This window comes from Panthera tigris, chromosome A3, assembly GCF_018350195.1.
Source record: "Panthera tigris isolate Pti1 chromosome A3, P.tigris_Pti1_mat1.1, whole genome shotgun sequence".
Taxonomy (NCBI): domain Eukaryota; kingdom Metazoa; phylum Chordata; class Mammalia; order Carnivora; family Felidae; genus Panthera; species Panthera tigris.
The window spans coordinates 13,965,402-13,981,430 of NC_056662.1; the positions used below are offsets into that span (position 1 = coordinate 13,965,402).

At 48.0% G+C, this 16,029-nt stretch overlaps 1 protein-coding gene across 5 annotated transcripts in view; it reads right to left on the reverse strand.

Moving 5' to 3' along the window:
* EYA2 (EYA transcriptional coactivator and phosphatase 2) overlaps positions 1-16,029 on the reverse strand; it is a 254,867-nt gene that overhangs the window by 70,233 nt on the left and 168,605 nt on the right. For all 5 annotated transcript variants that reach the window (XM_042980248.1, XM_042980247.1, XM_042980249.1 and 2 more), the window contains 2 exons: positions 10,996-11,138; positions 4,070-4,153 (listed from right to left, as the gene is read on the reverse strand). In XM_042980248.1, the coding sequence (XP_042836182.1) occupies positions 4,070-4,153; positions 10,996-11,138 (227 nt within the window). The remainder of the gene's footprint in view (positions 1-4,069; positions 4,154-10,995; positions 11,139-16,029) is intronic.

A 16,029-nucleotide genomic window follows, 5' to 3' on the forward strand; every position in this document is an offset into this window, starting at 1 on the left:
CATGGTGCTCTGTGCTAGGAAACGCTAGCCCTCCTCCTGTATCCACTCTTCCTTTCTCCCTCTCAGAATAACAGAATCCCTGAACTTGAATGGCGCATGTGACAAGACTACATCTCCCAGATTCCCTTGCAGCTAGATGTGGCCACGTGATCAAGTTCCAGCCAACAGAACGTGAAAAGAAGTGATATGGGCACATGCCGAGCCTGGCTCTTAACAGAGAAGGGGAAAAATAAGATAAAGGGGGGTAAATTCTCCTTTTCCTGTGCCCCCTTCTCGCCGGCTGGAATGTACGCACGGGGGGCGAGCTGTGTTTTATTTTGCCAATGAGGGCAACTTCTAGGGAAGGCAGAGGACAAAGAGGGCCTTGGTGCCTGGTGCTGTGTAGGAGTCTTACCGGCTTGAACTGCTTACACCTGGACTGCTGGCTGGACGAAGTCAGCCATCTTGTTTAAGCCATGGCACTTTGGGTCCCTCTTGGGGTGGCTGGATTTAGCAAATTAAAAAAAAAGTACTCCTCATCCAGGGGAGAGCGGCGGGGGGAGGGGGGGTGAGTTCTAGAACAGGAGTGAACATGGCACAGGGGACTCGGATGCTCCAAGAGCTTCTCATCTGTTTCCCCTGGACATCCTGGGGGCACAGAGGCAGACAAGTGAGCCTGAAAAACGACTCTCACTCTCTCTGGGCCTCAGTTTCTCCTTCTGTACTACGGAGAGTAACTGGCCATGTTGGTCTCCTAGGTCCCTCCGACTCCGACCTTCTGTGGTTCTGAAATTCTAGGATAGACGCTGAAGTCAGATGCCAGTGGGGCCAAGGAGGGTCCCATAAGTGGGTTAAACAGGCCAAGGGGGCCTGTGGGGTGGGCTGCACAGGGTACCCCCCCCCCCCAAGAGGCCAGTCGCTACTCAGCTCCCATCGATGGCTGCCACACGAAAATGCAGGATTGCCAGATTCTCTAATTTTTCAAGAAGAGTTGGAAATCTGGACTGTTTGGGTCCGTGCAATCTCCTGATTTTTAAATGTTGGCAACAAATTCACATTTTTTCAAGCACTCTAGGGGCCAAACAAAAATGTCCGCAGGCTGAATTTGGTCAGCGGCCACCAGCTAGGCGTTTTTTGTTTGGATACTATTTTCCTTCCTTCCTTCCTTCCACAAATATTTATTTGATGCCTTCTAAGTGGGGGCACTGTTCTATGCGCTGGGGATAAAGCAATGAACCAAACAGGCAAAAAAAGAAAAAAAAAAAACCATGCCTGTCATCATGTAGCTTTTCTAGAGGATAGTCCTGACTTAATCACGCAACAGATATTTATTGAGCAATTCTGGCCCGTGCATTGTTTGGCTGAGTAGGTAAAAAAATGTTCATGGGCCCTGCCCTCGTGGTACATATAGCCTAGAAGGGAGACAGACACACAGTGAGTGCATAATTATAGATGAAAAACACAGTTATGGGGAGAGCTGTGCTTTAGATAAAGGTTAGCCAAGTCCTCTCGAAGGAAGCTACATTTAAAATGAGAACTGGGGCGCCTGGGTGGCTCAGTCGGTTAAGCGTCAGACCTCGGCTCAGGTCATGATCTCACAGTTTGTGAGTTCAAGCCCCGCGTCGGGCTCTGTGCCGACAGCTCAGAGCCTGGAGCCTGCTTTGGAATCTGTCTCCCTTTCTCTCTCTGCCCCTCCCCTGCTTGCACCCTCTCTCTCTCTCTCTCTGTCTCAAAAATAAACAAACATTAAAAAAAAATAAAATGAGGGCACCTGGTGGCACAGTCGGTTAAGCGTCCGACTTCGGCTCGGGTCATGATCTCACTGTCTGAGTTCGAGCCCCGCATTGGGCTCTGTGCCTGGAGCCTGCTTCAGATTCTGTCTCCCTCTCTCTCTACCCCTCCGCTGCTCACGCTCTGTCTCTCTCTCAAAAATAAATACACATTAAAAAAAAAAAAATAAAATGAGAACTGAAAGACAAGTAAGAGTTATGCTAGTAAAACAACATGCTAGAACATTCCAGAGTATAGCAGAGGCTTCCAGGGTGCTCCTTCCCCACATCCTCTCAGCTGTTGCCATTCCTGTCGGTGCAGAGGCTTTCAACTGTTAGTCTCGAGGTTCCCTGCTGGAGGGGTTTCTCAGGGGCAGGCCGGAAGCGCAGGGAGGTAATCCCCTAGGGAAGCCCTTAAGCTATGATGGAAGGGAAGTGGCAGAGAAGTATCCCAGCACCCTCACGCCTGGCGGGTCAGCTCGGAGGTGTGTTCTACAGAGTCTCCCAGGGGTCCCCGGTGGGACTGAGCCCCGGTCACCTGCAGCGCTAACTTGTATGGGCTGCCTTCCCTTCCCATGTCACTTTTCCACTCGGCATCCGGCCCTTCCTGGGAGAACCCCAGCAGAGATGGGAGGGTAGGTGGCTGGTTTGAGGACAGAAAGCACTTTAGGATGAGAGGCAGGAAACAGGGCTGCAGAGGGGGGGCAGGAGCCCGCTCACAAACAGCCTTGGGAGGGATGTGACACGAGCAGGTTTGTGTTGTAGGATGGTCCCTCTACAGGCGGCTATACGGGACCGGCACCACAGCTGGAGGTGAAGGTGGCTGGGCTGAGGAGGTACGGCTGGAGAGAGGCAGCTGGCAGTGACGGATGACAAGGTGGCATGGGCTCTGGGCTCTGCCCTGGTCTCGAGGACGCCCACAGCGTGGTTTCAGGAACGGTGGTGAGACACAGACACAAAAACCATCCCCATGATGACAAAGCCCTACACAACCCGCGAGAACCCGACTGTTACCCGCAGCCGCAGAGCTTGACAGGGGGCCGTCTCTAAGGGCAAGACGAGTGAAGGCAAGCCTTTCAGGGGGCAGTGACTTTACCGGGGTGGTTCGGAAAAACCCTAAAACGCCCAGACCTAGTGGGTAACCCACTACGATAGCCCCTGCGGGACGGCTCAGCTTTTTGCAACGCCTGCCAGTCCGGTCTGGTGTCCTTTCGGCAGTTCTCGACTCTGCCACCCTCTGCCTAAGCTGTGCTCTGTCCAAGAACGCACGTCGGATTTCCCGCAGGCCCTGCTAGACGTATTAACGGCATTCCTACGTGGCAAGAGATTTCTGCACCACCAACACCATTTTTATATTCTTTACAACATAATGGCAGATGATAAATCTATCTTGCTAATTACACATCCAGCTTGTTATAAGCCCCATAAAAAACACGAGCAGCTGGAAAAGCCATGAGGTGATGTCAAATCATATTTCTGGCCTCTAAACAGAAACAGAAATATTTTCCAGGCGCTGGTGAGTCTCACGGTTCCTACCCGTGCATGGATGCAGCTGCCAGCAGGTTGCTCACCTCAGATGAGATGATAGCTTTTCTCTGAATCCCTGTCCCTCCACCCCCCTGCCCCCCCCCCCCAACCTGCCTCCCCGGAGAGACGGCATCCACATGTGGTTTGCCGGGAAGCCCGCAGGACGGATGCACAGAATCGGCAGGGTTTGGGTCTTAGCAGCTGGGTTCGTTTTCGCATTATGAAGGTGGTTTCAGGGTTTCTTCCATTCACCACCGATCAGCCCATAGCATCTGCCCAGAGTTCTAACTGGATGCTTCCCCGACATAATCTGTCGGTGACAGATTTGCTAAGCTGTCGTGAAGGTCCACGCCGGAGCTGACAAAACGCCTGCCCCTCGTCTCAGAAACACGGAAGGAAGATGACATTCATCTGCCGGAGACGCTAAGATAAACAACAGGGAACAAGGAAAACACTCTGCCTCGTTTTTTAGCTAAAATTACTGTTTTTGGCTGCGGTGTATCAGACTAAGAGCTTATATCCGATCGAGTGGATGCTGAACGCTTCGTGGGTTGGAAGAAAGGCATGGGGGACGACAGAAGGGGAAGCTAATTAAATTTTCACATGTCGAGGGAAAATTCCATAGGAGCTCTCAAACCCAGACTGACCCAGAGGGGTAGCTTTTGTTGGAGAAGCCGCCTCATAAACTGCCCCCACAATTCCCAGGACAAACCAGCTGGACAGACTGTCATGTTGGGAAAAAAAAAAAAAAAAAAAAAAGAAACAGAGAGAGAAGACACAACATGGATTCTTACCTTCCCGTATCTGGATGCAAAAGTCCCGGTGAGTAAGGAGTGAAAAATAATTATCGTTTCATCCAAATCCCACACGAACACACGCTGTGATGAAAAAGAGGAAGACAAATGGATTTGCTTGCATCTGACTTAATGTCTGCAGAAATCAATTCCCTGGGAGGAGAAAGAAATCTTGAAAACCATTATCTTTAAGTTATAAAACATGTGACTCACCGATGTGTCACTGGGTCCCCATCCAACTTCAGCCGTGTAAAGTGTATTCTGAGGGCCAATTTTGGGCTCCTATCAAACCCTCAGATGCCAGAACCAAGAAGCCTGTTCCTGCCTTCCACATAAAAGCTCAAAAGTGGAGGAGCTCAGTCCAAAAGCAACAATAAAAATCATATAACTCATTTGGAAAAATGAAGTACTACCATTTTACATTCACCCGCTCACCCTAAGCCCGACTACTTCTAAACACCCCTGTTTTTAGCAGTTCTGGCGATAACCTCCGTAACGTACTTATGCCTTTTTACCTACTGACTGGCCGACTTGAGACAACAGCTCTTGACTTAGTAATGTGAAAGATGAGGGTTTTGCTTACGGCGACCTCCCGCATTTCTCCAGGACTTTACGCTTTTCACGTAGGTGAGCCCCTCGACTTCTAAGACCATCCGCTTTGGACACTCTCCCGGGCTGACGCAGTAAATCCCACATGGAAGGCGGTTGTTGTGTTCTCGCCCTTTCCCCCCACTTCCTCCCCTCTCCGTCATTTAGCGGCGTTAGGCTTACTTTTGCACTCCCACCGTGGATAAACCGATTCGTGTGCTTGGTTTCATAGAGGTACTTTGATCTTCTGTGCTCTGTTTCTATGTTGATTTTCAAGGTTGGTAAACAGTAAAGGGCATGCACATCTCTGATCACTGTTCACTGCAGAACCAAGTACCATGTTGGGATTCACCTCCTTCTCTGTGTGTCCAACGTCCTAACCCCAGAGCCACTTTCAGGAGACTGTTTCTACCACTAAGGTCATGTCCTTCCCTGTGCTCCTTCCCGATTAAAAACCATGCCATATCCCAGTTTGTTCTACAGAGGAACCGTGCCTGTCTGGAATAACTTTTTGTTTTTGCAGGAGTTTATGAACTGCTTTAATTTCTGTCTCCAATGATGTGCTTTCGTTAGAGTCTCAAATTCGGCCACACCCGCTGTAGCAAAGAGGTTCATCCTCAGTGACAGAATGCTCCAATGTGGCCTGGGTCATCTTCAGGCTTGCTGCATAGGTAGCATCCTGAGACTTCCTGATACTGCATTTCCAGACGAGATCGACTGTTTCCTGGAACCCAGGTCTCTCTTGGTTTTCTTCCTTGTTTTGCTTGAGTAGATCCTGAAGCTGCTTCTTCTGAAAGGGTGTCTGGAAAGCAACCGTGCTGAATTCCTACCTTTCTGATCTATCTTCATTTTGCTCTATGGTACCTGTGGGTACAGAATTCCAACTGGAAAATAAAGTCCTCTGGATGTTTGAAAGAATTCCTCCATTATCTCATAATGTCCCGTGTGACCGACGGGGAGTGTAATGTTTCATGAATCTTTCGTCCTTCGTAGGTTTTGCTTTTTCACTCTTGTGGATATTTTATTTTCATTTTTTTTCCTCGTCCATCTTTTATTGTATTTATTTATTTTTAGTATCATTTATTGTCAAGTTGGCTAACACACAGTGTGGACAGCGTGCTCTTGGTTTTGGGGGTAGATTCCCGTGATTCATCGCTTACATACAACACCCAGTGCTCGTCCCAACGAGTGCCCTCCTCAATGCCCCTCACCCATTTTCCCCTCTCCCCTGCTCCTGTACCATCAGCCCTCAGTTTGTTCTCTGTATTTAAAAGCCTCTTATGGTTCGCCTCCCTCCCTCTCTGTTTGTAACTAATTTTTTCCCATTCACTTCCCCCATGGTCTTCTGCTAAGTTTCTCAAGTTCCACGTATGAATGAAAACATGACATCTGTCTTTCTGACTGACTTATTTCACTCTGCAATAATACCTTCCGGTACCATCCACGCTGTTAAAAATGGCAGGATTTCATTCTTTCTCATTGCCAAGTAGTATGCCATTGTATATATAAACCACATCTTCTTTATCCATTCATCAGTGATGGACATTTGGGCCCTTTCTCTGGGATATTTTAAGATCTTTTCTTTATACATGCAGTCCTCAAGTTCCGTGAGGATAAACCTATGTATGGTCTTTCTTCATTCATACTGCTCAGCACCTAAGCATTTTTGATCTTATTTCTTTACATGAAGACAGTCAAATTAGACTTTTTTGATTGATACTGCTTGTACTTTAAGAAAAAATATTTTCTAGAATTTTGTCTTTTTGATCTGTGTTCTGGGAGATTTCTTAAACGTTTTCTTCCAACCCTTCTATTAAACTTCTGATTCTGTCATTTAAAAATTTCCGATGACTCTTTGTCTCTGAGTATTTCCTTCCGAACAGCCCCCACTGCTTATTTTATAGACGCAAGAGCTCCCTGGATCTTTATAAGAAAACTGCTGAGAGTTTTCCAAAGTTCTTTTCTGTTTTTTAAATTACCTGTCATGTATCCTATTAACTTATTCTGGCCCTTATCTTTCACACTGTTGCTTTCCGGCATTTTTCCGGTGATCACGGTCTTTAAGGGCAAAGGGCCTGACTGACTGCGTGTGTAGCTGGTGTTGGTAGCAGGGGGCCCGATGCACCTACTCAGTCTGTCATCTTGAATGGGGCACCCTTGAAACCTTTCTGGAGGTGAACGGCTATACTTAAAAAAAATTTTTTTTAACGTTTATTTATTTTTGAGACAGAGAGAGACAGAGCATGAACGGGGGAGGGTCAGAGAGAGAGGGAGACACAGAATCTGAAACAGGCTCCAGGCTCTGAGCGGTCAGCACAGAGCCCGACGCGGGGCTCGAACTCACGGACCGTGAGATCATGACCTGAGCCGAAGTCGGCCGCCCAACCAACTGAGCCACCCAGGTGCCCCTGAACGGCTGTACTTAATTTAAACATGGGCATTTGCCATGCCTTTAACAGAAGGGCGGTCTCTAGGAGGAAAAGGTCAGTTAGTGCAAGGGTTTTCAAGGCACTTGGCAGATCTGAGTGTGATTTTGTGAGTTTTTTGGCCTAGTTACATTTATGTGTGTGTATGTCACTGTATTAAGTATAGTTCTTATTACGGGTCATGGTAGAAAAAAAGAGATTTGAAAACTATTGTTTTTAAGGAGGGCTTCTGGGTTTCAATGGCTAAGTCCTAATTTATCTGAACTCAATTGGATCGGGAGCCACTGTGGGTGGTTAGTTAAACGTCTGACTTTGGCTCAGGTCATGATCTCATGGTTAGTGAGCTCGACCCCCACGTCAGGCTCTGTGCTGACAGCTCAGAGCCTGGAGCTTGTTTTCAGATTCTGTGTCTTCCTCTCTCTCTGTGCCCCTCCCTTGCTTATGCAAGCTCTCTCTCTCTCAAAAATAAATAAATGAACTTAAAAAAAATAAATGAACTTAGTCGGATCAGTTAAAGCGAGAGATTTTGGTAAGGGAATTAAAAAAAAAAATCAGTGAGTATTTTCAAACTGAATGCAGACCCCATTCATTTATCTACAACATAGCCTCTGAAGAAGAAAGTCTGCCCCCCTCCCTACCACTCTGTTCCCCTGCCTTAGATCCTTGGTGGGTAAGTTCCGGGTGGCTGTTTTGCAGTGACCCTCCCCCCTAGCCCATCATGGTTTGGGCCAGAGAGAGCCCCAATCCCAACTGGGCCAGGGGCTTTTCCTTGGAAACTTGAAATCAGAACCCAGAAAGACATTCACCATCTTTGAGTGGCTGTTGGAGGCCGCACCATCTGAAGGGCAGGGAGGGCCAGTCTGCAGCGAGCGCGGCAGAGAGGGGTGAGAGATGGAAAGACCACCCCACACTTTGCCAGGACCTGGTTTCAGACGGAAACAGAGGGAGGCTGGAGGAGGGCAGAGCCCAGGAACCAGCGCCTGTGCGGGCTGAAGACACTACGGTTGGGCATCCGGGCACCTGCACTGTAGTGCGTGCGGAGAGAAGGCGCACACGCTCTTCCTTGCCCTGTTTTCCTTCTGGTTCCAGCATCCTGCTGACGCTCCGCTCTTCCCACCTTGGGGTAGAGAATCTCTGTATCCCTAAAATAAATTCTGCTTTTCCACTTAAGCTAGCTCACGTGGGGTTCTGGCACCTGCGGTCGATGGAGTTTAACTAATATACGCTCAGAATTTCCCTCCTTTCCACTTCTCCCACATCGTTTCTCTCTCGTGGGCTTCAGTCATTAGCAAAACTGCCAAAGCCTTAGGAGGTGCGATGTGGTGCTAACCCTCCATGCTGACATTAAGCACAGAAGTGAAACACAGCTCACACCTTTTCAACGGCTCTTGCCCAGTGGTACTTTCCTCTGGAATCGAGAAGCAGCTGTTTCCAGAATAACGTCGCCCCGTAATCCCTGACTTCCATGCCACCCCCACTGCCTTCTCAGTTCAGTGGAAAATGTCTCTCCACCCCCACCAAGAGCAGAAGTTGTGTTAAGTGACCGAATAGTAGAAACAACAACAACAACAACAACAACAACAACAACAAGACATTCGTGTGTGTGCCACCCTGTGATTTCCACAGATCCCGCAACTTGAAGCTGTAGGAAACCCTCGGGAAAATGGGAGGCAGGAAACCGAAGGACGAGCGGAGGCACACAAATTCTCTTCTAGTCTTTTGCAAAGGCCCAAGTCCTGCTGAGGGGATGCTGTAAAGTCTCCTCGGTGTTGGAAGGAGAGGGCTCTAAGAATTAGAGGAAAAGCAAGAACAAATCCCTTGGCCTAAGAGTGCTCCCATGAGCAGTGGGAACGCTTGCTCTGTGGCAGGTCCGCAGGGGGTCAAGTTCTGGAATACCTCAGGCTGCTGACCAAGGGGAGGAGACGAGAGTGGTATTCAAAATACGCAGCACCTTCTGGGACAGCCGGAACAGACGCTGGCCATAAACAGGCCCTACCAGCGAACGCTGGCTACATCTCAAATCCCCTGGTGGCGGCCATTTGTGCTTGGGCCCCCAGCATCCGTCCCTGTCTGATAAGAGCACCCTGGTTTTCTTTTCTGTTGTCTTGGTGGGGCTGTCCATCAAGGGTGAGCCCAAGACCCGAGTCAGGCCAGTGGAGGCTGTCTCCTTGGAATCAGACATTGAGTGAACTGGCGTTAGAACCGCACGCGGTTTACTCTCCAGCAGGGGCCGGCACCCGGAAGGTTCCCTAGATTCCTTGGTCTTTGTTACAGCTGTTTCCAACCTTGGTTTTATCACTTCCCCCCTCCATGTTGTTGTGCCCTCCCGGTAAATTCGCATTTGCTTAAGTAACCAGAACTCCAGAACTGGTTTCTGTTGCTTGCAACCGAAGGATTGTATCTCGTGCTCCAAGGTTCTGGTCCTCGACGAGGATTTCAACGCCCAATGTATGGCACGGACATGCCAGAGAAGGGCTGGGCTCTCACGGGCCACGGCAGGTACTGACAACGAGGAAGGAAGCAGCCATCACCTCGAATCCTGGCCGTTACAGGTTCTTACTCTGTTCTGAGACCACCTGAGCCCTGAGATTCTCATACAATTCCAGGTAGAAGCCCCCCCCCCCCCCCAATGACACTGCATTTCTTACCGTCCTGATGGCATGGGGACTCAGAGTCAAAATCACAATGACTTTAAGGAGATGATGAAAATTGTATTTCTCAGCACATCTGAGTTTGTGGGCTGAGCCTTGTGGCTGCTGCATAAATTGTACAGGACTATGAACAGAGATGGGATGACGCTACATTTCAATTTCTTGGCCCGGACCCAGACTCTGCCAATACTACCCATATACCCATGGCACACTCAAGCCAATAGATCGGCCCTCCTATTATTTCTGCCTTTTGCAAAGTACAAACTAACGAACCTGCCCGTTTTTTTTTTTTTTTTTTCTCCCTAGATATCTATCAGTTGCTTCCATCTGTTTTTTGGGCATCTGTTTTTCCTCTGTCCCCACTAGTACCCTTTCCCTTCTCTCATGTATGCTGTTCTTTTTTGTTTGCGAAAATGCCAGTGGGTGACCAGTGATCGATCCTACGCTTGGCTTTGTTACAGTAAAGACTGGCACATCCCTTAGACCAGCTGGGGCTGCACTCTGGAAATAACCTGGGGAGCTTTAAAATATCGATGCCTGGGTCCCTCCCTCTGGGAATTGGATTTAATTGATCTGGGATGCAGCTTGAGAATGACGGTTCGAAGAACCTTCTATGAAACTCAGAATCGTGGAAATGATGCAAGCTGAGCCAGCCTCCTGTCTCCTGATAGGTAAATCCTCAAGCCATAGCAGAGCCACGAGGGGAACTTCTAGAACTCTCTTGCAATGTACATTTAATTAGTCTGGGATGGGGCCAGGGCACCTGTATTTTAAAGAGCACACCAGCTGACAGTAATACGTAGTAGGCTAAGAACTCTCTGACCCAGCTGGGAAGGTTCTCTGCCCACTGGTGTCTTTACCAGGGCCTTTCAGAGTGTGCTCCCCAACCTGTAGCATCAGCATCATTTGGGAATGCCCTGGAAATGCCAGTTCTCAGGCCCCGCCCCCAATCTACTAAATTGGGAAATTGCGGGTGGGACCCCGAAATCTGGGTTTTCACAGGCCTCCAGGTGATTCTGCGGCTGTCTACCCAGGTTGTTTACTATCCCCAGGGTGACCTTTCCTAGCCTGGACAGTCCACGGCGCTTCCTGACGGCCCCCGCAATTCTCTCCTTTCCCCTCAAGGGTCCTGTTCTGTTACTGAGCTTTGTGAACTCAGAGCCCCCTCTGTGTGCGTGGACACAACTCTGCCCCCCAGCCTCTCGTTCCGGCCACGGCTGGAGATTACATCCATCAAGTCAAACAGGCAGTCTGGAGTTACCTCGATCTCACTGTCCCCCGCTGGGGAGGGGTCGCTGCTCCGCTTCGACCGGCCTCGGAGCTTCCCGTCGGAGGCCCGGTGCGGCCTGTCCGCGTCTCCCTCCTTTGCCGGCGTGGAAGGTCCGTTGTGTGTGTTGTATTCGCCTGGTGTCGGAAAGGGAAGGGTGGACACATCAGAAGCTTTGCTGAGTGTCGCCTCCCAGGAAGTATCACACCAGAACCAACAGTGGTAGGTCCCAAAGGCAGCACAGGGTCCCTCAGGCTGCCTATTCAGAATCATTCACTCATCGAGCGAAGATGCACTGAGTGGGCAGAGTTTCAGGTACTGGTTCTCACAGCACTCAGCTTCTAGAGACAGGAGAGGTGCATTAGACAGACAAGTGAGTGAGTATGTAGCATGCCAGGTGGGGCCGTGTGTTACCGAGAATTAGCAAATGGGCTGGGGACGGGGAGAGCTGGGTGGTCACTAACGGGTATGGGGCCAGTCAGGGAGGGCCTTGCGGACGAGGGGACACCTGAGCAGAATCTAGGGGAGTGAGGGTGGGCCACTGGGGGAGCTGTATCGACAGTGTTTGCAACTCTCTCTATCCCGAAGCCTGAGACTCCCCAGACGAACAGAAGGAAGAAAGTCAGTATCTGCGTGGAGCAGGGCGGCAAACTCTTCTATCTTGAAGACCCCCCTCACCCCCAACTTGGGGTGAAACGGAGGTGTGTGGGGAGCATTCTCTATGCCGCTGCTCTCCCTATGTGGCCTGCTCCATTCTCTATTAAAAGCAAGCCCCTGGGGCGCCTGGGCGGCTCAGTGGGTTAAGCTTCCGACTTCCGCTCAGGTCATGATCTCACGGTTCATGAGTTCGAGCCCCGCGTCGGGCTCTGTGCTGACAGCTCGGAGCCTGCAGCCTGCTCTGGATTCTGTGTCTCCCTCTCTCTCTGCCCCTCCCCCACTTGCGCTGTTTCTCTCTCCAAAATAAATTTAAAAACCTATAAATTTTTTTTTTTTTTTTAAAAAAGCAAGCCCTTTAAAGCTTCACTTGTCAAGACGTTTGTGGATTTGAGAATTAGGGAGAGGACATCCACGAAAGCACCCGACACGGGGCTGCACTTAGGGCGGTGAGGAAATGATCTGAACTGAGTTCTGGCTTCATCCACACACATGTGGGGGTCGGTGAGGAGGTACAGGGCAGGGGGCATCACCTGCTGCTTTCATTCAGGTGGTGCTTCTGCACAGAGAGGCTGCCGCACTCACGCCCTCAGGCCACTGTCCGCCAGCCCCGCATGAGTGAGCAGCACACCCTCCCGGGACCCAGGTCCCAAAGCCGGCATCCAGGCTGTGTGTTAAGCACAGGAGTTTGAAATACGTGGCTTTTTATGAAAGCATAGTGACTTCATTTCACTCACAAAGTGTGATGATGTCAGTCCGCGTCACCCTGCAAAACCATTGGTAAAGGCAGAACCAAAGTGTGGGTGGGCCAGCCCTCGTGGCGAGAGGGACAGAAGCGGGAACCGGCGTGGAGCCTTACAGGACACCCCCTCCCACGCTCTCGTTTTAGAGCTGCTTGTTTTAGTTCCCAGATGCATCCCGTGGAACTCATCTCTCCTTCCATAATCGCCAGTTCTTGGATCATTAGGGGGAAAATGCTTTTGTCTAAAAAGACTTGGCAATGGACTGATTTTTTTTTTTCCTACCCTGGAAGGACTATTTCCCTCCAAAACCCAAGGGGCTGAACTTGGTTTATTTAATATTTATAAAACTTCTTAGCAGACTAAGGACATGATCAGAAAAGGTTTGGTTTTGAGTTGTCAGGACTGTGGGGCCACCTCCAACTCCCCAACAGTTCTAGGACACAGCATTAGAGATTCCCGAATATCGAGCAAGCAGACTTTCTTCGGGAGGGTGGGGAACAGGCAGTAGATAAGTTCACAGGTGCTTACGAGTCATAAATAAGATTTATCCGGATTCACTTGGTGGTTCTAAGGCTATGAGGGCTTAGAAAACACCTGTTGAGCCCATCAAAATCCAGGCAGATATTATTTAAAAAGAGGGAAAATGCCAGGCATCTAAGAACTGTCTAAATAAGGTGTGGGGGAAGCCACTATATTAGGAGTACCCCTTTCCCCGATCCCAAAGAAGCAGCCCCTTTCCCAACTTTCTACATTCTTGAGAATGAAGGGTCGAGGTTGAAGGTCACAGTCTGAGCAATTTATGTAAACCTTCCTTGGAGTCATTTCACTTTTTTCCTTTCTTCCTTCTCACGCTTTTACAGGACCTCCAAGATGCTCCTTATTAATCTCTTTGTGACCTCTCCCTCCTACTCCATTTCCCAGGCATCCACCGATACACTTTGTCTCGCTAGGAATTAGTGTGCTTTTTCTGGAGTTTTAAACAAATGGAATCACACGGTATATATTCTTTTTTTGCCTGGCTTCTTTCAGCCAGAATATCATCTTGCGATTCGGTCCATGTTGTTTATGTATACTGATCGTTCATTCCTTTGTGTTGCTGAGTACTATTCTCTTGTACAGATATATCACGCTTGAACTTTGGTCACTTGTGGACGGACATGTGGGTTGATTCTAGTTTGGGGACGGAACAGAGCTGCTATGAACATTCACACGTCAATCTCCGTATGCTTTCTTTTTACCAGCGTGACGACGAGGTTGTATGGTGAGTCTGTGTCGGACTTTTTAGGAAACCGCTGAATTGTTTTCCAAAGGGGTTGTGCCATTTCACATTCCCACCAGCAGCTGAGAGAGTTCTACCTGCTCCACATCCTTGCCACCCTTTGGTAAGGTCAGTCTTGGTGATTACAGCCATTCCAAGGGGCACGCAGTGGTCCCTCCTTATGGATTTGCACCTCTCTAATGACTAATGATCAGCCTCTTAATTATGTAATTGTGTACCTTTTTTTTGCCATCCCTGTATCTTCTTTGGTAAAGCATCGGCTCAAACATTTGGTCCATTTCATTATTGAGTTGTTTGTTCTCTTAGTCTTCGGTTTTGAGGATTCCTTATATATTCTGCATCCATATATGTGATGGTTAATTTTGTGTGTCGAGTCGATGGGCTAAGTGATGCCCAGAGAGCTGGTAAAACATTATTTCTGGGTGTGTCAAGGAGGGTGTGTCCAGAAGAGACTAGCATTCGAGTCAGTAGACTGAGGAGAGATCTGTCGTCACCAGTGTGGGGGGAGGGGGCGGTCACCCATTCCACTGGGGCCCAAACAGAACACAAAGGCAGAGGAAGGGTGAATTCTCTCTCTTCTTGAGCTGGGATGTCCACCTTTTCCTGCCTCAGGCACTAGGGCTCCTGGTTCTCAGGCCTTTTTGCTCAGACTGAATTGCACTACTGGCTTTCCCGGTTCTCCAGCTGGCAGAAGGCAAATCATGGGATTTGCTGATCTGAGCTACTTCTTATAATAAATTTCCTCTTATGTTTCTCTCCTACTGGTTGTTTCTTTGGAGGACTCTAATACAACTTACTTTATCAGATACATGCTTTGCAATTATTTTTTTCCCAAACTGTGGTTTGTCTTTTCATTCTCCTGACAGTGTTTTTTAAAGAGCAAAAGTTTTAAATTTTCATGAAGTCCAATATATATCCACCTCATTTTTGGATGTTTTTGGTGTCATATATGAGAACTCTTTGCCTCACCCAAAGTCACAAAGATTTTTCTCCTGTTTTCTATAGATGTTTTAGGGTTTTATACTTAGGCCTATGGTCTATTCTTTTTTTAATTTTTAATTTTAGAGACATAACATGAGTTGGGAAGAGGGGCAGAGAGAGAGCATGCTGGGCGATACAGGGCTCTACAGGGCTCGATCCTACAACTCTGGGATCATGACCTGAGCCTAAATCAAGAGCCAGACACTCAACTGACCGAGCCACCCAGGTGCCCCTGGTCTATAGTCTATTCTACGCAACTTAAAAAAATTTTTTTAACATTTATTCATTTTTTGAGAGAGAGAGAGAGAGAGAGAGAGAGAGAGAGAGAGAGACAGAGCATGAACGGGGAGGGGCAGAGAGAGAAGGAGACACAGAATCTGAAACAGGCTCCAGGCTCCAAGCTATCAGCACAGAGTCCAACGCGGGACTTGAACTCATGAACCATGAGATGATGACCTGGCTGAAGTCAGACGCTTAACCAACTGAGCCACCCAGGCACCCCATATGCAACTTTTTTTTAATGTCATGTGAGGTACGGATTGAGTTTTTCTGAGCATAGATATCCACTTGTTAGAGAATCTTTTTTTGAGAAGATTATCCTTTTTCCACTGAATTGTCTTTGAAACTTTGTCAAAAAAAATCACTTGTTCATATACATGTGGGTTTATTTCTGCAATCTCTATTCTGGTTCATTGATATACTTGTCTATCAAAACCGTATGTTGTGATTACTGTGGCTCTGTAATGAGTCTTAAAATCAGGTAGTGTTAGCTTTCAAACTTTGTTCTTCTATATCAGAGCTGTTGAGGCTATTCTAGGTCCTTTGTATTTCCATATGAAGTTCAGAATCAGCTCGCCAATCTCTAGAAACGAGTGGGATGTTGACAGAGATTGTGTTAAATATATAGATCAATTTGTGGAGAACTGACATCTTAACAATATTAAATCTGAGCTGTGAACAAGGTGTATCTTTCTACTGACTAAAGTCTTAACTTCTCTCAGTAGAACTTTGTAGTTTTAAGTGTACAACTCTTGCATATCTTTTGTCAGATTTATCCCCAAGCATTCCATATTTTTTGATAACACTGTATGTAAATGGCATGTAAAACTATTCTATTTCCCACTGTTTGTTGTCACTATATAGAAATAGAACTCACGTTCATACGTTCACTTAGTAGTCTGAAACTTTGCTAAACTCACTTATTTATTTTTAAAAATAATTTATTATTTTAATTTTATTTTTATTTATTTTGAGAGAGAGAGTAAGTCAGGAAGAAGAAGAGCAAGATGGAGAGAAAGAATCCCAAACAGGCTTTACACTGACAGGGCAGAGCTTGATGTGGGGCTCAAACCCACAAACAGTGAGATCATG